The sequence below is a fragment of the Neltuma alba genome, unplaced genomic scaffold, assembly GCF_004799145.2.
Source record: "Neltuma alba isolate B1F8T4 unplaced genomic scaffold, ASM479914v2 tig00006334_pilon, whole genome shotgun sequence".
NCBI classification, from domain to species: domain Eukaryota; kingdom Viridiplantae; phylum Streptophyta; class Magnoliopsida; order Fabales; family Fabaceae; genus Neltuma; species Neltuma alba.
Genome location: NW_021634432.1, coordinates 93,274 through 116,629, shown reverse-complemented (window position 1 = coordinate 116,629; position 23,356 = coordinate 93,274). Strand labels below are relative to the sequence as shown.

Below are 23,356 nucleotides of genomic sequence, written 5' to 3'. Positions count from 1 at the left end.
AAAAATATAAACTAATATGTAAGGGTAAAATAATAAATTGATTATTACCATCCCTCTCCTCCTCTTCTTGAACTAAATAAAGAATCATTAAATATCTTCCCCTCCCTTCCTTTTTAATCAAACCAAATAAGGTGAAGATAAAACCTCCCCTCCCCTCCCCTCAAATCATACAGGCCCTTAGAGCTGTCTCCCACAACACAGCATACCCTCTCACATTAATTCGCAACGATGGTCTTGCTCATGCTATTGGAAAGTTTTGTATTTTTCAGTTATGTATACTTAACTTTATGTATTTTCATTCTTTTATATAATATAATTGACATTGTTATTTAAAAAAAAAAAAAAAGGCTGGCCACGTTCATATGAAGCTTTCTCAGTGACAATTTCATTAATGCACAACACTTGATCTTGATATTTTAATTAAAAGAAAGAACTAAACCAGTTGTCATGGTTTCTTTGATAATAATCTTATGAATGGGATGTACTAACAATGGAAACTGAAAATAAATCGTTGATGTAAAGAAAAAAATTAACTACAAAAAATTACAATATAAAAAAAAAAGATTGTCTTGAACATTAAATTAAAATTTTTAACGTAATTTTTTATAATTAATTAATTAATTGAATTTAATACATATTCCTTTTACTATGAGCACATCTAATTTTTAGAACAGAGACTGATTTGAATTGAATGCAATTTCTGTAATCAAAATCTACGGCAAGAAGTCCATGTTCGGCTTAAAAGCGTGTGGAAAAGAAAATATACAATTACATGCAAAAGAGGACATTGACGTGGGGAAAAAAATAAAAAAAGAAAAAAAAGGAGGACATTGACTTTCGTTTTTTTTATTTTTTATTTCTATTCTGCTCGACTCTTGCTACGCGCAACAGGTTATTCATGTTCATGATTTGACGTAATAAGTATTAGCCCCTAAAATAATACTACCCCCTCCACGGCTTAATGTAGAAGAAGCTGATTGATATAAAAACTGGTTAAAAAATTAAATTTGATTTTAGATATAAAATCTAAATCTATTTTATTTCATATTTTTCTTAATGTTTTTATTGATTGCAAGAGATTTCCACCAAGATATGATTTCAACATACATAATTAAGGAAGACAGTTTACTGAAATCAATATATATCTATTATAAATAATTCATTTAACTATTTTTTTTAAATTAATTAATTATTTTTTATATTAAGCACCAGAAATAATATTTTGATTAAAAGCATGGTGACCAGTCTTAGCAGAAAACGTTCTTTCTTCCTATCCATGAAATTTATTCATGGGTACAAAACAGTTATTGATATTTAATTTCATCCTAGATAGAAGTATTCGAACTTCAATTGTATTTTTATTCTTTTGTCGCCAAGGAAGACTAATAGAAGTAGCACGAGTGATTGATGGTTCACAGTTTTTCTATTTTTTTAATATAATCCCACACCATAAATATTCTAAAATAATTTGGGTCCTTAAGTTGAATTTCATTATAAATATAAGATTTCAACATGTTTTATCTCTCATATTTATCATTTTTTCTCAAAACTAACTCAACTTATAAATTACTATATAATATAATGTTGGTTGTGAGAAATTTGCACAATCACCTCTAAATTTTCTTAGAACAAACATGAGAAACAGGTAATACCAACCCAACCAGTCATGTGTCACGTTCAGACAACCCAGCTCAACTCACTCCAACTCCATGAATACAAGCGACAATACAACCGGTGCAAAAGCCAAAGAAATAGATAAATAAAGATCCCAGGACTATATGCCCATGACACAAATCTTACTCACAAGGTTTCTGAATTCTAATGAAGGTTCTAACACAATCACATATACATCTGGTACTGCTCAATTTATTGGATATGCGCCAAAATGGTGTAGCGAAACAAATGCATGATCTCAATTTATACAAGAAAAATGTATGAATCACTATGTTCCTAACGTAACTCGAATCTTATTCCACAGATTTACATGTAGAAAAGGAACCAACTATTATGGCAGAGCCCTAATAGTGCTGCATGCAATCAATTCAAATTCATTGACGACCCTTCTTAAGAGATAGGAAGTGTGCAGCGAAGGAATCATAGTCGGGCAGCTTAGGATGAACGTGACTAGCCGCCGCCTTATCATTAGAGGGAGCATCTCTATCAGTACTTGGAGAACCTGAAGCCTCTGCGTTATCTGGTGTCACCGTTCTAGGTAAAGGATGGGAAGGTTGCACCTTCGCAGATGGCCTTGTAACTTCATCTAAGGACTTGCGAGAATCTGGGATTGGTTTAAATGCTGCTTTTTCTGCTGATCCATGCTCAGGGTTTGCCACATTATCAGAGGTCACCATCCTGGAAGAGGCCATTTTCTGTTTTTCACTGTCGTTATAAGCTCTTGAAGATTTCCATACGAGTCCTGAGCCAGACGCTGAAGGAGCCTCCTTGGAGGTTGAACTTGCACCAGATTTTGAAGAAGTTGCTGTCCTTCTAGGAAATCCACTAGCAGGGCGTGCACGACTGTCTGAATTTTGTCTGGGAACTTCATCCTCAGAATAACTACTATCAGAATCAAAGTAAGTATACGAGACCTTGGATCTTGATTTCTTCCTTGCTTCACTTTCCTCTGGCTTTTGAATGTGAGGGTCTTGAGTATCAGTCCTGTCTTCATGCGACTTCGGATCAGGGTTGAAACTATCAGAATCCAATGTTTTCTGTTCTCTCACCATACTTCTCCTTCCACTACTCACCTTACTCTTATATGCATCCCGATGAGCATCGGAGTTCACTGACGTCCTCCGAGAAGGAAAAGATCCTTCATCCTGCACTGGAATGTCCTCCAAGGATGAAGAACCCTTATTTGAGCTTTTAAGATATGGTGGCCGCCTGATACCTTTATTGCGAAACCCACCCTTCAGTGATCCGTAGTTTAATTCCTTACCACTTTCTTCTATAAGAGATTCGTCTGAAGTATGAGGTGACTTTGATGAGAGGACGCTTGTCTTGAAATTTGAACTCAACGAAGAACTTACTTCAGAAGATGGCCTGTTGGTTGGCAGTTCATCATAACTGTAATTCTTTCCTGGCACACTAGTGATGTCTATCTTTCCCTTAAAATTCTCTTCCACTGTATCTAAATCAGCTAAAGATGAAGATAGTCCAAGCTTTCTGTCAGAATCAACATTTTTATCATACAATGATGAGGACTCTAAGGCCTCATGGTTTGCACTCCGACCAGGGAAAGAATTTCCATGATTGTAACTCTCGGTAACGTTAGACTTGACCATATCCTCCTCACTATCTGAACTTGGACCATCTGAATCATCAAAAGTCACAGGTGGCAAGTCTTCTTTCCCAGAAGAAACGGCAGACTTTCTCAAGCTTTCAGAAACCTCAGAAAAATGTGACTGTGAACTTAAGCCTGTCTCTTTCCCCTCAACGACTTGTCCAGGGCTCCAAGCATTGGTATTAGCTAATGGATCTGCATGTGATTTGTTATCAAGAGATGAGAAGAACGAACCAGATCCCTCTTCCACATGCGTCTTATCCAAAAATTTATAATCATCATCCTCTGATGCTGAATCATCAAAAACAACAGGCGTATCATCATGAGAAGTCGTTTCCATATATATGCTATGAATGTTTCCTTCATCAGTAACAGAAAGGTCTCCCACAGGACTGTTGTTTATCTTAGGATCATTCGACTTGAAAACATCATTACGATTATCACTTGTCATACTAAAGTGAGAACCAGAAGGGGAAGCATTTCTAGATTGCCTATCCATCCTTCCACCTCCAAAGAGATCATAGTTCTTCATTCCAGTATCCATATCAGCATGCTGTTCACTGACTACATCTACTTCAGTTCCACTCGCCCCTTTTTCCATGCTCACTTCGTATAGGTAGTCACTACTTTCTTGCCTAAACAAACTATTTTCAGGATATAAATTTGCCATTTTAGAATCCACAGCAAACGGGTTATCATCATTAAAAGGACCTCTAGATGTGAAGGAAGTAGACTGGGGACGTTTCAGCACATTCTCATGAATATCCCTGTAATATTCATCAGGCGCTCTTACTGGTCTATCCTGTTCTTTTCTGTTAATTTCCTCATTATGCATTGCCAAGCTACTACTGCGAACGATGTTATCAGCAGAACCAGTAGAAATATGAATTTCATCGTGAAAAGGAGGATAAGGTAATTCATTACTCTTGCGTGATATATGTGATCCAGTTGAATACTGCCTGCTGGTCTTTTCATGGTTTGATTGTTCTGGAGCTGCACTAGCAGTCATGCCTGAACGTTCTGTAGGAAGATGTTTGTCATCATGAAATAAAAATTCTTGAGGAACTTCATGTCTTAAACCACTTCCAGAAGAACTCTGTGATCCACCTGAATACTGCCTATTGATCCTATCACGGTTTGAGAGTTCTGCAGCAGCCCGAGCAGCCATACTTGCACGCTCTGCAGATTCTGCAGCTGCCTGCGCAGCAGAGGCAGCATCTTTAAATTCCATGTTCCAATTTATATTATCCGTAGGGGCACCCCTTCTGTTTTCATAATAAGCTGCAGAATCCATTTCTTGATTTCCAGTTCCTGTTAGACAGGTCCCCACAAATCCATGCAATGGACAGGATATAAGTCCCAAAATAGAGCATATTATCATCATCTTCGAACAAAATAGATGACATAAAGTAACTGAAAAAGTTACCTGAAGATCTAATCCCTGGACTAGTGGTCCCTGATGTTGTTGACTTACCGCCACCAACCATTTTCTCGGCATCATTTGTGGCCTCAACTAAATTTGTAGGCGTATTTTGCATTTTTTCATATTCAGAGAAACCACGTAAATTAGGAGGTCCCATTTCATCACGAACAAGTGGAACATGAACTTGAGGAGGTTCCACGTAGTTACCCTTCTCATAAGCATTTGTCCCAACCTTGAAAGATCAATAATGTCATATAACACAGCATGACGTTTCCATAATGATACAAAATCAACTAATCATCCATGCTTGACAAAGCCTACCTGTGAACCTTGAGAAAGCTTTACATCACTTTCTCCGAAAGACTTGGGTTCCCACTTTATATTATGTTCCTCTGCAATTGCAGTCAGTATTTTCATCTTAGTTGGACCATCAGGTGCTTTGGCAGACAGTTTCTCGACCAACTGAAAAGACAAAATCAAGTGAAAACAAAATTAACAATAAATAAGCTTAAAATTAGTCCTTGTTGCAAATTTTTAAGAAGGAAGAGGAACTTGCCAGACGATTTACACCACAGTCAGGGCGTAATTCAACAGCTGCTGAGATGAATTCTTTTCCATACTTAGCTGTAATATGCTTTCGCACATCCATGAGCTCAGGTATATCTGAACATCGTGGTGATGCAAATATTACACTTGATATTGCCTCCTTCAGATCGATGGGACAGTTTCTGAGGGAGAAAACAAAGTGAGCCACCTCAAACAACTACAAACTAGATTCTCAGTCGCAAATTCAACAGTGTCAAGCAAAATACACAAGCAGTTAATCCTTAAGGCAAGCGCAAGGTCATAGCATATGGTAAAATATATACACAAAAGCATGCGTGGAAAAAATTACATGAATGCGAGATAATACTGAATTGAACATGATGACAAATAATGAAGCACCGCATTACAGAAACCAGAACAAGTAAAGCCAAAAGGTTTCAGTGGACCTATTCACTGGTATACCAGATGCAGATTTTCTGCATGAAGAATAATCGTAAGGCTGATAAAGAAGCTTCAAGGATGAAGCCTTGCAGATCAATGCGCTATCTACACTGCATCCTTCCTTCAAGACGAAAGTGAACTTCTTAACCTATCATCATCCACCACCTCCCTATAAGAAAGGTTGTGGCTGATATTGCTTATATTTTTCACACAAATTCAGATTCTCCAGAAATGAGGTGTTAACATGATCAATAAGATGGCAAAGACATAGTTCCACGTTTTGTCAAGTTGACTTGCCTGCTCGCTATTCAAATCCTAGTCTGACTACAACTTGTCCTCAGCCCCACTATAACTTTTACTCTTTCATAGAGTTCCAAAAACTACGATCATACATTTCCTTGACAAAGCATGACATGTGAGATATAGAAGAAAATTTTGTTTTGTTGGCTAAATTACCCATGTATTTTAATATAAACACCAAGGCAGACCAGCCCAAAAATTGAAAAGGTGATATTGACTAAACAGGAAAAACATACAGTAAACATTAAAAGCAATTTCATGATGTTGACAAAGTAGAATGCACCAAAATTATTTGGACGAGTTTCAGATCACATACTTCTGTGATTCAATCATTGGCAAGCGAGCTGCAATCAGCTCACAGTATATTTCTATAAGATCATATGCGGCCATTGTCTTCTCTTCCCTAACAACATGTTCAACCTGAATGAACAATGAAATAAAAGTCAAGGGTCACAAAAAAAGCATCACAGAAAGAGGAAGAAAAAGTTTTGCCAGTAACCATATTACAAGCACAACTCAAGCAACTGGAGTATTCTATAATTTTTCAGTCATTTTAGAATCTGGTTGTACTGTTTCGATCCATTTCTGAGGCACTTAAATTGCCACAAGCATGTGGCATTTCGATTTTAAGGCGTCACATCAGTGGTTTGGAAATTTATCTTCATCCAGTGGGATAAATAATTGAGTGAAGATTGAGTGGTTTTTTTCACTATAATCGTGGTACCAGTCCATAACGATCAAAGTCGAATCAAACCCCAGTTTAAAGACAAAATGAACTTGAGCAATAGGGTTATTTTATACCGACATAAGCGATGACGCTGTTTTTAAGGACAATTATGGATTTCTCTTATCTATATTATTACCCGGATTCTAGCAGTCTGGTCCTGCCCAGACTCGAGCAATTGGGCTAATTCCCTCTTGTGTTGCTTCACCAGCGCTTCTCTTCTATTCTTCAAAAGCTTTATTCTTGAAACCGCGAGTTTTAACGCTGTTTTGCTGTAAGGAAGTTCAAAATACAAACATATTGTTATTTTCAGTAGAAAAACCATCTCCATCAAGAAAAATTACAAGATTATCAATTGCAACACTAAACCGGAAAGTTAATTTCAAATCAGTATACTGCACAGAGACAACGACAAACACTAATTAGATTTCTAGGCGAACATGGAATCTGCTATCAGCGAATTCTACCACAAGTCAATCACTAAAGGATCATATCAGCCTACTGAAATCGCCGAACGGCATAATAAATCGGTGTGGGCAAGACAAGATTGATTATTACCATTTCGCGGGCTTAAAGCTTCGATGTAACATATTTGCTACGTAATCGGAGAGAAGACTCTGATTCTGCTTCAATCAAAAGGATTGGATACGGAGCAGTTGTGCAGTTATGGAATAAGGGTACTTTCTAGCCGCGAAAACGTCAAAGAAACGGCTTTTTGGTTGATGAAATTAGTTGTTGAGGAGGAGGAAGACAACAACAAAATTGGATCTTATAGTCTTACAGGTTAAGAAAAGAGAGAATAAGCAACAGTTATTGGAACTTCGTGGCAATTCGGATCAAAGAAGCGAAGAAACCCAGGCGGCCCACATGGCCATGGGAACCACGAGGGACGGAAGCCGAAGCTGACTTTCTCTCTCTTCGGAAAGTTCCTTCCTCCAATGAATCTCTCCCTCTCTCTCTCTCTCTCTCGTGAAAGGAACTTCGATAAGCGCTAAAAACACGCCATCGCAACAAAAGAGAGGAATTAATTTTTTTGACCAGAAGAGGAGAATTAATTAGTATTTACTCCGCCGGTTCTAAACTACTCCTCCGGTATTTAATATAAAACTTATTTAATTAATTTGATTAGATTAAAAAAGTTAGTTAAATTGGTTAATTATAAAAAATGTGACACATTTTTTTTAAAATACCATAATCATCTTTCTTAATACCCCATCTTCTTCTTCTACTTGATTATGGTTGAGAGAATATTCATAAGGATAATTTAGAGAAAATTGATAAATATGAGAAATGGGTCTTATATTTAGAATCAAAACTAACTCAACAATTGGGTCATATATTAAGGACCGGAAAAGTACTACTGAGCCATAATTCATTTCTAAAAATTTAAAAATATTAGTTAAATTAATTATTTATAAAATAACATTTTCCTAATCCTAGGTATAAGACTCATTTTATGGTAAAAGATTTACACAACAGAATAAGTTTTATGTTTAGAACCAGAACAGTAGCCAAATATCCAATTTTTGGCCATCATGTAAGCAGATTTTCATAAAAGTAATCTTTTTAATCATTTGAATTGATTCAGCTCAACAAAAAATATTTGAATTGAAAAATATTAGTATTCATGATGAAAATAAAAATGTTTAATATATATAATTAATAGAAAAGGTTTTAAAAAAATTATAAATTTGAGAGATAAAATAAATTAAAATTTTATAACTTGTGTAATTAAAATAAGGGGTTGCTCTCAATAATAATTTAGTAATATAGCCAAGATAAGTCTCTCTTCTGGCTTGCTTTGCGCAGTGAGCTAGTGATGGGGCTGTTTAAATAACTTATAAATAATTTTTTAATAATAATTATGAAATATTAAATAAGTGCGTAAAATTCTTTAAGAAATAGATAGATGATTGTGGGGCATTGCTGCCGTGCGTGGCCTGTTGCAATTACGGTGTACGAGGAAAGATGTGAAAGGACTTTTTCCAGTGTAAAAGTACATCTAAAGAAACAAATCGCAATGTTCAACTTTTGCTCCTTTTTGTGGTTTCTCCAGACCATGAGAATTATCTTGAGTGAGAGTGTCTCCTGAGTTTGTTCATGCGGTTAAAAGGTTTAACCTGTTCATCACAATATTTATGAGTCTAACATGTTTCTAAGAAAGTACTCCTTCCTTCCGTACTTATTAGAAGAGATATTTGATGCTTATGGCATGTTTCCATATATAAGAGACATTTAAAAGTTGTCTCTATTTTTTTGTATTGATTTCTTATTTTACTCCTATTTATTTTGTCTCCAACTCATGCTCTCTCTCCTTCCCACTTCTCTTTCTTTTAATAATTTAATTGTTCTCTCTCATACTCTCTCTCCTTATTAATAGGGGCATTGTTGGACAAAACATTATACTTTTTACACATTAATTGTCCTTAACTAATTTTAACTGTTTTTTATCAACGTAATTTAGTTATTTGTCTCTTATAATGAGGAACGGAGGGAGTATATAATAGTCGATATTACCTGCTTAAGTTTGCCCCAAAAAGGAAGTGAATCTCATGATGTGCATTGGGTAACAACGATATAGGGGGTGTTGGGATTGCAACCAAACCATGATTTCAGAAGTGATTTTACGGTCTACGAAGTAAATATATGGAAGAGTTTATCTTGGGTGTTTCCAAACACCCTCATAGTTAGAACTTGAACGTGATTGAGATTATTGATTAGGAATCATTATTTAGTTGCTTACTAAACATATATGCCTTTTCCTCTCTTACATTCCACCCGTCGAAGAATTTGAAAGAATAACAGCTCAAAACAATCTCTTAATAATTTGAAGACTCCGCTTTACTTTGTTCGAATTCTTCATGACTATACATATAAGCTCAGATTTTCAGGGGACAATTCAGAATCTGCTCCCAACTTATTTTGCATATGACGATGGGCCAGTGAAAATTGAAGCCTTGTCCGATTCAACATTTTGAGAAAGCAACACGGGCTAACATTCATGACCAAACATGATCAATACTTCCAAACCCAGAAAGGAAACATTCCATGAAACTTCTCCATTTCTTTATCATCCACTTCCCTAATATCCTGAACCTTTTCATCAAACCTGCGGCTGAAAACTGGCAAACGCACCTTTACAACACGCACTACAAGAATTCTCCCTCTGATCCGCTTTTTATTTCACGCACACTACAGGAATTCATCAAATCTCTTTTTAAAAGGAGATCTAGTTAACATTGAAAGAAAAACAAGGGAAAATAATAAATAAGAAGACTGACAGAGGAACAGATGAAATTAAACTAAAAAAGCCATCAAGTTTTACTAGCTTAGTCACTTTTTGGTGTTTTTATTTCTGTTTTAGATATGGCAGAACTGGCATGTATACGTTTGGAAGCCCTAGCATCATTGTGTGCAGTCCAGACGCTTGCCGGAAAGTGCTCACGATGACGACCGATTCGAGATTGCATACCCCACCTCTACCATCGCCCTCATCACCGGCAAGAGATCTTTCCACAGCATTTCCGCTGCCGAGCACAAGCGCCTCCGCCGCCTCACCACCGCTCCCATTACCCGCCACGAGGTTTTGTCTTCCTACATTACGATCTCATCGAAGACATGACCGTTAAATTGTTGCAAGAACTGAGTAGCATCCAAATGCCGGTTGAGTTACGTTGTTGACTGAACTGAGTAAGCTAAGTTTGCCTTTGCCGTCATCACCAACATCTTCTTCGGCTTCGACATTGATTCCGTCGACCTTGGCCTCGTCGAAAAATCGTGCACCGACCTTAATCGAGGAATGAAGTCCCTCGCCATTAACTTCCAGGCTTGGCTTGCCACAAGGCTCTCAAGGTTAACCAGCTACACATCGCTCTCTCTCTCTCTCTCTCTCTCTCTCTCTGTGTGTCTCTGTGCACACACACACCTTCTCTATTGTCGAACTTTTTGGAGCTTGTCAGGCAAGAAAGAAGTTGACGAAGATGCTGCTAGGTTTGCTGGAGAAGAAGAGAAGGAGCTTCAAGAGAGAGACAACAAAGAAAGATATGATGGATTTTTAATGGAGGTGAAAGATGAAGTTGGAAGGCAATTAGAGGACGAAGACATAACAGAATTAATTCTCCCGTTCTCGTTAGCTGGTCACGAAAGTACGGCTCACTCTTTAACGTGGATCCTCATCTACCTCTCTCAACACCCACACCTCTTCGAAAAGGCTAAGGTTCGACTCTTGTATATATATGACATACATCATCGTACCTCAGTATCATATGACCAACATTAATTACAATGTTAGTTTTCGGTATTGCATCCTTGCTGGTAAAAAGGGTGGGACCTTTCGGATTCTCTGAAACTCTCCACTTGAAGATGCGGCAGAGGTTTTGTAAAGTTGGATACAGCCGCCTTAAGGCTCCTTCTTAGTTTGCTGACTAGGGTTGGGGTTTTTTGTGCAGGCTATGTTCTTCAGGGTTTTTGTTTTGTGTGCTTTTTTCTGGATAGCCTACTTTGTTTTAGTATCTTTTATTTTATTTGAAACCCCCCCTTTTTTACGGTAAAAAGGGGGTCAAGTTTAGAATTTTTTTTATCATTATGAAAATAGTGCGTTTTGCTCTCTAGGCCACCTTCCCCAAACCACAACAATTACTTTCTATTATCTGCCTATTTGGATGGGCGTTTTGTGGGCTAAAATGAGGTTTAAGTAGTTGATAAGTTCCATTGGTTATGTAAAGGTGTTTGGGACAGCTTTTGGGTTATCCCACTTCAGTTCCAAATCGCTGATTAGACAATGCGTTTTAATAAGTTGCAAGGGAGGAGCTTTTTAAAATTGCATCGTGCTTATACTGGATTGTTGGGAAATTATTTTCTTGTCAGATTTATTTTTATTCCTGCCTTTCCTCATTTAAATTCATTGTAGATTTGTAGTATGTCAATTCATTTTTTTTATTATGTTTTACTTTATATTTAAAAATATTTTTTATGATTTCTCTATAGTTTTCAAATTTATTTTGCTCATTAAATTTTACTTCTTCATTATATTGTCTCAATTCATTTTTTTTTCATGTTTCACATTATATTTACAATATTTTTTTATGATTTTTATGAAGTTTTAAAATTTAATTCACTCGTTCAATTTGACTTCTTTATATTAAATTATTTTAATTTCATTTTATTATGTAAAATCATTTTTATTAACCATGTTTCGTTATTTATTAAAACTCATACCCATTTTGATAATTTTACAACTAAACTTATTTTTACTCAATCATAATCCAAACAAACAACTTTTTACCAATCTCACTTTTACAAACTAACTTTTTTAAATTCCAATCCAAATACAATTCAGCTTATCCAATTTAAGTTTTATCCAACTTCACTTTTCCAATAAGCTACTTTTCCAGTCACTAATCCAAACAGACTCTATGTTAAGGATTTGATTAATAATGCGTAAATTATAGATTAAAAGTTTCATTTTTCTCTCAACTAACAACCAAAAAATTACATAAATTTCCACATAAAATTAAAGCAAGTTTTATGTTGCACAAAGGGCAAGAGGAGATCACAGGACGAAAATGTATGTTCGTGGAAGGAAAGGGCTAAGTCTTAAGGATATTGGAAAAATGGAATATCTTTCGAAGCTATTTGCATGAAGAATCTTAACCACCACCACCACCTTCTTCTTCAATTCTAGTGAACATATTTCCAAAACTTCAATGCTTACCGGTTTTTTTATTAACTAATTGATCCGCAATATTAAAGACCAATCTTTTTATTCTTTTTGAAATCTAGGTTGCACCATTCCCGAAAGATGGAAAATTGTGGTTTGGAATAGAGGTGCATATATGGATCCTGAGAATTACGTCAACCCCGAGGAATTTGATCCTTCCAGACGGGAAGTATGTACGTTTATACTTCTACGTCTGTTAGATTTAATTTTTTGAATTGGTTTGTTTTTCCACCAGAAATTGGTTTGTTCATATTTATATTTTTAAGATTTGTCCAAACAATAAATATATTTTTACTAACTTTATTCTTAATTGATATACTCTTTATCATTGTCTTTTTTTTCATATATTCTTCCCTATTTTTTTCTCACTCATACCTATCCACTTATAAATAAAAACATATGTGAAAAAAAAGTACATTTCTAGCATGGTTATTATATTACTTTGAACTAATTTTAACTGTTTTTTTTAACTAAACAATATAGTTAAGTGAATCTTATGATAAGAGAGGGAGTATTATATTAGTGTTAATTCATTATTTATTATTTTGCCCCGAGGGGTATTATTTAGTGATAAATTAATGTGGTGCAGAACTTTAAAGCAAAAGCGGGTTCGTTCCTTCCCTAGACATGAAGTAGACTGTGCCCTGGAAGTCAGCTGGCGTGGATTGAGATCGCTATTTTCCTTCACCACTTTGTTCTCAGTTAACTACAGGTTAATTAATTAAGAGAGGTTGATCTAAGTGGTAAGCGGCTTGGTACTGTTTAAGTGAGGTCTCGAGTTTCTTAGCGTATGCAGAAATCTTCATTGGAAAACTCACCCACCACAGCCAAGTGTGTGACGGGGGTCATCACAGCCAAGTGTAGTCAGAGCAAAATTCTGGTAAATTGGGTGGGTAACAACAACAAAAAAAATTACAGGTTAATTAGCTATTATTCCTCTTACTTTTCATTATATTAGCCACACACACGCATATTACGATTAAGATCCGTCTTCCACGTACTTTATCTTATTACTATTTAAAAATCGTTTTATTTATTACTATCTCATCCTGTCTTTAATATAAAAACTTATTTAATTTTTATTTTAGTCATAAATATAAGGTCCTAATTTACTTTTTTTTTCTCTCATAATTATCTATTTTTTTCAAGATAAATCTTGCAATAATGATAATTCTAACAAATATATTTGATTAGCAATGATATTTTAGAAAAGATAATACTTATTTATTACAAATAACTAATTTAACTAGTTTCCTTAATCTACTCAAATTAGTCAACTAACTCTTATATTAAGAATCGGAGTTGGTATTATACTACTACTTTAGATCCTTGACATAAGAGCTGATTGGTTTTTAATTTGACTCTAAATATCAGGCCCAACTCACTTTGTTTTTCATATTTATCAATTTTTTTAAAGTACTCATTGTAATAACTGTGCTTGTTAAAGATTTCATGAAATAGTAGTTTTAACTAATACATATGATTAGCAAAAATATTCTAAGAAAGATAACATTATTTATTACAAATAATTAACTTAATTTTTTAAACTTTTTTAGATTAGTCAATTAAGTTTTATATTAAGGATGGCAGGTAGTACGATGGATTTTACATATATGGTGCAGGATGGAGAGAATTAACGAGGCATGATCCAATGATCTACCTGCCAGTTCCCAGACCTTCAAGCAGCTGTCTTGCACGAATTATAAAAGGTGACTAGTTACTTATGGCATTAATCTTACGTTAAAGTGTGTGCTTGCGCTCAATAACTGTGATTAATATAATACTCCTATAGTCTTATTTATAAGGCGCTTTTAGCATATTTTATACAGACCAAGAAAAATCTTAAAATGTATTAATTCTTTATTAAAATATAACAATTTTTCAATTTTATCTATACACTATAATAAATGAAGGACAAAATAGTACATTCACTATAAAATTTTAATAAAATGACTTATAGTTATAAATAAGACAAAAAAATTTTCTCTTTCCTATAAATAAGACCAGAGGAGTAACACTCTTGAGGTTAACAACCTCTTTCGGATTCCCCTTCTATCATTTCTCCTCCTCTAACCATAAGATGAAACAGAATGTATTTAATTTAATTTATTTTCTGTTATTTTACACTGTATAAAATAAATATATACGAGAAGTTTTATTTCATAAAGTATAAAAGGTTTTCTTTTTATTTTTTGAGTGACCCAAACAATGTAGTTGCCTAAAACCGTGCCCTTAATGGTCCTCTCATTCAGAAACAGATATAGAGCATACGGATTTTGTCTTAAACACTGCATCAACCCTTGCTCCTCCTATCCCTACATTGATTAAAAACAAATATTATGTGGTTTTTTTTTTATTCAATAGATCATATGATTAATTAGTTATGCCCCTAGTCTGGAATTTTTTAATTGCTATCATATTTTTTGGTGAGTTTTATGAATTTATTTATCAATATATATGCATGGGTATAGTGGATTATCCAAAAAATAAAAGTATTGGATCCGTATCTATCCAATTCAGGTATATAACTATATATCCATCATAGAATTCTAGACACACAAGGACTCACAAAGAGAGCAAGGGCGCAGATGGTCTTTTCCTGTCACCCATTGTCGGAAGTAGCAAGGGAGCACAAAATCGTCGTTTTGATGTCACTCATTGTCGTTTTCACGCAACAGACCTCCTTCTGCACATTTTACCTCTGTAGTGTTCATTTCGGTGGATATCTCTCCCTTCCTATCCTAAACTGGAAATCAAAGTCCGCCCTTTTTGAGTTCAATTTTATATGAGGAGGAGGTAAGCTTCAATTTTTTCACTTTCCACGCTGCTCAGCGTTTTACTGGTTATCCTCCCACAATCCCTATATCCCCTTCTTCGAAGGATCCCACCACCATCCCCCCGCCCCGGCCTGTGTGCTCCGATTCTGTCTGTTATTTTGCACCTTATATAGAAAATGACCCCCCCCCCCCAAACCAAAAATGCCTTATCCTTCCTCTGTTTCGCTGCGAAACAATACCATGATTTGGGAGCTTTCTCCCTTCAGCTGTGTGTTGTTTTCTCCTCCTCTTCTTGATCGTGTTGCTGTGTAGAAGTAGTGTGAGTCTTCTTCCTCCTTCGATGCTGCTGTGTGTGATGGAGGCAAGTGAATGCTCTTGCCTCTATTCCTCTGTTCAGTTTTTGTGTGTGTGTGTGTGTGTATGTGTTGAATTATAAACGTTTTTGCTCTGCTGTGGCTGTTGTTCAGGTTTTTATCGGAGTACAATGTTTTGTTTTTGGGACATTAGGGGATTTAGGAGTGAACTGAGCTCAGAGCTGCATAAACTGAAATAAATCATACATTGTGAGCGCGGCAGGTACTGTTATTTGTATTTTGCTATGAATTCTGCAACGTTGAACCTTCACCCACCTTCTCGCATTTCACACTGCAAAACCATACGAGAAATGAAGCAATTTCACGCCCTTTTCATCAAAACAGGTCAAATTCATGACCTTTCATTGGCAACAGAATTCCTTAAGCTATGCGCAACCTCGGATTATCGTGATACTCAGTATGCCCTCTCTGTTTTTGCCCAATTACCTGAACGCAATTGCTTTTCTTGGAACACTATGATCAGAGCACTGGCTGAAAGCGACGATGACTGCGGACCATTGGATGCTTTCTTGTTGTTTTGTCAAATGGTTTCTGATGGAATTGTTGAACCTAATCGCTTTACCTTTCCTTCTGTCTTAAAAGCATGCTCCAGGGTCGCCAGGTTGGTAGAAGGAAAACAGGTTCATGGTTTTGTAATCAAATGTGGATTGGATAGTGATGAATTTGTCATGACTAATCTGCTGAGGATGTATGTAATGTGTGCGAGTATGGAGGATGCCCAGATTTTATTCACTAGGAATATTGATGGGGCTGAAGATATGAACAGGATGGTGAGGTGTAGTAAGAGGAAGCGAGAGGGTAATGTGGTGCTTTGGAATGTGATGATTGACGGATACGTAAGACTAGGAAACATCAAAGCTGCAAGTGAATTGTTTGATAGAATGCATCAAAGAAGTGTGGTTTCATGGAATGTCATGATATCTGCATATGCACAGAATGGGATTTTCTTGAAGGCCATAGACACGTTTCACAAGATGCAAATGGAAGGTGTATCCCCAAACCGTGTGACTTTGGTCAGTGTGCTGCCAGCTATTTCACGCCTTGGAGCGCTTGAATTAGGGAAATGGGTTCATTTATATGCGGAGAAGAATAAGATTCCGATTGATGATGTGCTTGGCTCTGCATTAGTGGATATGTATGCAAAGTGTGGGACCATTGAGAAGGCAATTCAGGTCTTTGAGGGACTCCCTAAACGTAATGTTATAACTTGGAATGCTATAATCGGTGGTCTTGCCATGCATGGTAGAGCCAATGATGCCTTCAATTATTTTTCAAGAATGGAAAGAAGTGGAGTGTCCCCCAGTGATGTTACATGCATTTCAATCTTGAGTGCTTGTAGCCATGCAGGTTTGGTGGACAAGGGCAGATTCTTTTTTAATCATATGGTTGATAAACTTAGATTAGAGCCTAGAATAGAACATTATGGATGCATGGTTGATCTTTTGGGTCGAGCTGGTCTTTTAGAAGAAGCTGAAGAGCTTATACTGAACATGAACATAAGATCAGATGATGTTATTTGGAAGGCCTTGCTTGGTGCTTGTAAGATGCATAAAAATATTGAGATAGGTAGGCGAGCAGCTGAGGTTTTAAAGCATTTGGCTCCTCATGATAGCGGGGCATATGTGGCTCTTTCAAACATGTATGCTGCAGTAGAAGATTGGGATGCAGTTGCAGAGGTGAGGTTGATGATGAAAGACTTGGATATAAGGAAAGATCCTGGATGTAGTTGGATTGAGATTGGTGGAGTGATTCATGAGTTCGTTGTTGAAGATGATTCCCACCCTAGAGCCAAAGAAATACAATCAATGTTAGAGGAAATTTCCCACAAGTTGAGTTTGGAAGGCCACAGGCCAGACACTACACAAATCTTGCTTAACATGGATGAAAAACAAAAAGAAAGTTTGCTGCACTACCATAGTGAGAAGATTGCAGTGGCCTTTGGCATAATTAGCACATCGCCAAAAACACCCCTTAAGGTTGTAAAAAACTTGCGCATTTGCGAAGATTGTCATTCATCGATGAAGTTGATCTCAAAAATTTATGAGCGCAAGATAACTATTAGGGACAGGAAGCGCTTTCATCATTTTGAGCATGGTTCATGCTCTTGTAGGGATTACTGGTAGTCTGCATTTTTCCCACATTGGGCAGGTACATATGTATGTGTTTATTGTCCTAAATATAAATAATTGACTTTTTTTTTTACCTGAATATTTGACTTGTTTTTGAAAAATAAAGCATATGAATTATTGGAGTTATTGGAATTGATCTGCACATTGACAGTTGTCTTTCGCTGCTTAAGAATCGGAAATGTTGGATGGGTGAAACTATAGCAGTATATAGCTCCAAATATAACTTATTGGTATGGCTTTTTTCTTGCTAACAAAAAATTTAGATGAGTGAAGTCTCAGGCTTTCATCAAGGCTTGTAAGCTCATGACTCAAAGGTCCTATTTGCTATAAAGCATTAAAAATAAAGAATAGGGACTAAGATTGCAATTGAAAAAAATCATTAAAAAAGTCTTTAGCATGGGTAATTACGTGTTATATGGAATTACATAAACTCATGAAAGTAGGATTGGGGATTACCACTTTTTTCTATGGTATTCCTCAATCCCTCATATATGGGTTTGTCTAATTTCATATAATAAATAATCTCTTATTCTAAATACTATTTTCTCAATCTCAATCTCAATTCTTATTCCTCATTTTTAATACTTCGTAGCAAACGGGTATCAAAAAATGCTAATAAGAGTAACACTCACAAATTGCCCATAAACGAGCAATCAGTAAGTGACATGGTCTCGAATTAGCGTTTGTGAATTATTGATTGTAGTCAATAGAATGTGGGCATTGACAAGGATCTTGGACTTGGATGCAGCAACAATAATCATTGTTCCTTAATTTCTTAGCAACGTGGTGCAGCCTATTAGCACAGTTGCAAGTATTGTTAACAGTGTTCCATTTTAAAACTTGATGGTGAAATGTGTACAAGTTAACTGCTCTGTGATAGCCAGGTCTGCATAGTTACATACAGTGATCAGTACAATGGGCTTTTGCTTCAGATGGTACGCAGTGACTTTTGTTCACCCTTCATCACCCATGGGATGAGCACAACAAATCGGAAAAATGGACTGGGCTAGGCACGTGAAAGTTGAAAGCGACAGTTTTGTTAGAATGGGCCGAAAAAGGTATCATGAGCTTATACAAAAAGTGAAGATGACATCCTAGGGTGTCTCATCTTTCCTCAAGCATCTGTCAATCAATATCAATATATAAATATAAAATCTATATAAACTGTTTTGGCTCATTTCTTAAACTCTTATGTGTTGCAGGAGATATATCCAAGCTCTCTCTTGCCTACTCATCTGGCTTTGAAGAAGAAAATCAATTGACAAAAAGGTGAGAAAAATTGGTCATTGATTAATACACAAACGAACTTTGTTAAGTGACAGCCATATCAAACGATTTGAGTATTCAGAAGTTTGTTGGTGAAGGATGATGAAGTTAGAAGAATTGACACGCTACAATCAATAAAGAGATAATTTCCCACCAACTGTATTTCTCACTTTGATTGAGATTTCAGCAATTTTTTTTTTAATGGAAACTTGGTGAACTTGTAATCTCTTTTTGGACTAACATGATGTAACCTCAGAATTAGAAATAAAACAAAAATTGATTACTTTTGACTGTTCAAGTGCATCACCTACTCAAAACTCAAGTTGAAGATTGAATAGCTCAAGTGGGTTCGTTAATAAAGATTGCGCATTAATTAAACATAATAATTAAGAAATAAAAAAGCAAAAGAGAAAAAGAAAGCAACAAGGGGTGTCATTGATGACTACTGTTTTCATTATGGAAAAAAAGTTATATATGTTCCCACCATGCTCAACAGCTTTCTTCTCAAATTCCAAAAGTGTCTATTTGGTTCTCTCAGCTTCAAAATCTTGTTTCAAATAACGATATTGCTGAAAAAAGACCCTTATCATTAGGTAAAATTTTCCAGAAACATTGTATCTTGAAGTCAAGATTTGGTAAACTAAACCCATGTTAATTTATTTTTAAAGACCAGAGATACAATTAAAATTTCAACAATTTATGTCTATTTTCTTTTTTCCACTTTTTGGGGAGTGGGGTATGTTTCTCTTTTTCCTTATAAGACAAATTCCAACTTTTTCAGCAAGCACCATATAAAATACAATAACATTGATGAGCTCACAAGAAGTAAAGTAAATAAACATCTCAAACTGAAAAGCAATTATATATGAATATATATGAGATATTTTAAAGAGTCCAAGAAAACGTTTCCGACTGTTTCTAACCAATAATCATAAGGAAAAATGACCCAAAAAAAAGTTAAAAATTACTAAATGTTAAATAAGGAATGCCAACAAAAATTTGATGTCATTTGCAAATTCAGTGTTGTTAACACTAAATAAAATATTGTTATCAAAACTGATTTAAGATTTAGTAATTTTCAACTTTTTTTTGGTCATTTTCTCTAATCATAAACCTTTTTTAATTTATATATAGACTGGCATAATGAGACAAATATATATATATATATATAGACACAATTCTTTTTTTTTTTTAATTTTTCGTCCATTAAATCCTAATCATCTTGAAGGCTTCATCTTTACTGTTCATTGGCATTCTGGGGAAGCACGAAAACATGATCATTTAGAGCTTTGGTAACTTTAAGAATTGACTTGACTCTTCTAATGGTAAAAAAAAATTGAAATAAAAACACCTTACACAAATCATATCCTCTTTAAAAGGAATTGTTTAGAATATGTCAATAGCTTTAATACAATTTTTTTTTTTTTATAGTCCAAACTATACTCATATGTTATCAAATTTTTCTATTTATGTTGTTGTTTTATACATGACATTTTAAAATTATAATTAAGGATAAAGAGACAATATTAACCCTGATCTTATTTTTCATTTATAATTTTATCTCTGATTTTTTCAGCATAAATTTTATCCCTAATCATTCTTTATAAAAATAAAATTGTACCTGAAAAATAATATTGTAGTTAAAATTTCATCTTTACCCAAATAATTTATATAAGAGCGTGTATTCTCAAATAGAAAGACACATAAATATGACATAAACACTAAGAAATCGAGTTTTATATATCTGTATAAACATGATTTAATCATCATGCACTAAATTAATTAGCACACGGTCAAACAATATAAAAAAAAAAGGATGGGCACTAATTAATAATAGATTATGAAAAAAAATTGGAGAATAATAAAAGAGAATAATGGCGAAGAGGAGCGTGAGATTGAACAGTGAAAGGATAACAATGATGTGTGGATGTCATAATCAAATAGAATGAGTGCTATGTCCCCCCCCTTCCTTAAAGTCGAGGTTGATTACCACTCTTACTCTTTTGATTCTGGCCAAAAAATAATTAATACTCTTTTAATTTTATTTATAAAATATTTTCAATATATCTTGTACAGATTAGGAAAAATCTTAAAATTAATAACTCTCGATTAAAATATAATAATTTTTTCAACTTTATTCATATTTAATATATAAACTTTTTAAAAGAGATAATTTCCTAATCCATAATAAATAAAAAACAAAATAACACATTTATATTAAAAGTTTAATAAAATGACTTATACATAAGGAAAACAAATTTTATATTTACCCTGTAAATAAGGCAAGAGGAGTAGATATTATTGCACGCAGTCCCCTTTTTTTTCAAAAGAAATTCTGGCAAATATTATTGCATGCAAATCTAAACCAATCGATGTGTTTATATCTACTTGCCTCCACTTTTGATGCGTGGACCCTCTTATGTTGATTCATTACTCGCCGCTGTCTATCCTAAATATAAAAACTAAATAATTAATTTTTAAAAATTAATAAAATCACGTAAGTAAATCATTTATAAAAAAAAGTATATATTGATTTCCCTTAAGTGTCTATTTTAATCATTTGGTTAGGTAACTATTTTTCCAGTGAAAAGCCTATTTAAAAATTGAAAAAAAAAAGCGTATAGGCAGCAAACTTTGACTATTTGTTTTTCTTTTTTTAAAATTTTTGAAGTGCATGGAAAAATAGAGTTTTAAATTTCCATAATCATAAACATCTTGATCAACTCAAGGATGTGCAAAAATAATTAATATGTGTATCTGTATGCATGTCTATGCATGTACTTTTATATCATTAGGCAACACAACAATCACAAGATATAATGTTCAGGGGAGAAGTGTTGTATTTGATCACAAGACTTTAAGGTTATTATTTATTTATGAGTTAAGATACATTTAACACTTTTAAATATTAATATTTAATATCATAAACTAATTTATAATTCATTTAAAGTGTATTTTTAGTAACACTCTAAATTTTAAAATCTTATTTAATAATATTTTATCCATATAGTATCATAAAATATTATTTGAGTTGCATTCACTATCGTAGGTTTGAAATATTATTATTGTTAAGAAAAATGCTTTAAGAATAAAATTGCATAAAAATCCTCCAGAACATCTGGTTCAAGTGTTACTAAAAACATATTTTAATATACTTTTTTTAGGTACACATATTTTCTTATTAAAAACCATCATATATCAGATATTATATTGGGTATTAAATATGAACATCTCGTTTAATAAACATTCAAACTTTGGCTCTTAATAACGTGTGAGCAACTGTTCTTTCGAGGATTGTCAAACTCATTACATCTTAGCCTTTCATTTAGTGGTTGAAAATATAAATACTTATAAGAAAAGTGGGGGAGAGACTCACTGGAAGAATAGGTGGTACTTGCCCTATGTGAACAGAGCTCTCCAAGGCTCTTCTTTTTGTTCAACATAGCCATCCCATCATTGCTTCTTATTTTTGCATTCAGTCCTCCAAGCATGTGGCCCCCTTGATACACTACGCCACTAATCTTAACCTTTTCATAAAAATAAAAAAATAAAAATAAAACAAAAATATTTCATATGAAAACAAATACTCCTCCAATTCTTAGTATAAACTTTATTATTAAGTTGATTTTAATTTTAAATATAAGATTTATTTTTCACATTTATCAATTTTTTTTAAATGATCCTTATGGATACTTTCTCAACCATAAACATGTCATATTTTTTATGCTCAAATAACTTATTTAGCTTTCTTAATCTAATTAAATTAGCTAGATAAGTCTTATATTAATGACTGAAAGAGTATATTTTTATTGGTAATAGATTTTTTCAGTTGAAAGTATGCAGTGTTATTATTGACAATTAAGTTGGTTTTTTTAGGCACAGTAGTAATATATATAAATATGTGGAACTTGTGGGGCATGGCGGTGTAATTTTGTGAGCAAATAATTAAACATAGTCCCTTAGAGAGCGCAAAGTAATAAAAGAAGGAACGCAAAATGAAAGGGAAGCGTGCACAGACACACAAAATAATAATGCAAACCTTCAAAAAGCAGCACAACAAAATTATTGAATATTCAAACGCCAATGTCTCCTTGTTTCCTTATTTCTTCATTTTTTAAAAAATTTTATTGTTATATCTTCTCTTCTTCTTTTACTTTTTTTCCCCACTTGATTTTTTTATTTTTAAAAAATTACAGCTATTAATTAATTCACTAAAGTCATTGCTCATCTATGACGGTGAACTTCGTTTCTAAACCCCTCTTTTGATGCTGACTTAAAAACCAGAATTGGACTTGCAATAATTACACACTCTTTTTATCTTTAATGCATTAGCCATATTTTAGAAGAATGCTTTAGTTTCAAATACTACCTCCG

The 23,356-nt window shown here is 34.3% G+C and overlaps 2 protein-coding genes and 1 pseudogene across 2 annotated transcripts; 2 read left to right on the top strand and 1 right to left on the bottom strand.

Annotated features, from left to right (window-relative positions):
* Positions 1 to 1,676: 1,676 nt before the first annotated feature.
* On the bottom strand, positions 1,677 to 7,656 carry LOC114750142 (uncharacterized). The gene is made up of 7 exons (XM_028938686.1): positions 7,276 to 7,656; positions 6,857 to 6,989; positions 6,310 to 6,413; positions 5,263 to 5,434; positions 5,028 to 5,168; positions 4,710 to 4,938; positions 1,677 to 4,594 (listed from the first exon to the last, which is right to left on the bottom strand). Exons 1-7 carry the CDS (start codon positions 7,305 to 7,307, stop codon positions 2,049 to 2,051), a joined length of 3,357 nt encoding a protein of 1,118 aa, XP_028794519.1. The 5' UTR covers positions 7,308 to 7,656; the 3' UTR covers positions 1,677 to 2,048.
* Positions 7,657 to 9,651: 1,995 nt separating this feature from the next.
* LOC114750150 (beta-amyrin 11-oxidase-like) lies at positions 9,652 to 11,133 on the top strand (annotated as a pseudogene).
* Positions 11,134 to 15,310: 4,177 nt separating this feature from the next.
* On the top strand, positions 15,311 to 17,710 carry LOC114750139 (pentatricopeptide repeat-containing protein At5g48910-like). The gene is made up of 2 exons (XM_028938681.1): positions 15,311 to 15,532; positions 15,681 to 17,710. The coding sequence occupies exon 2, from the start codon at positions 15,812 to 15,814 to the stop codon at positions 17,708 to 17,710; it is 1,899 nt and encodes a 632-aa protein (XP_028794514.1). The 5' UTR covers positions 15,311 to 15,532; positions 15,681 to 15,811.
* The last annotated feature ends 5,646 nt before the right edge of the window (positions 17,711 to 23,356 follow it).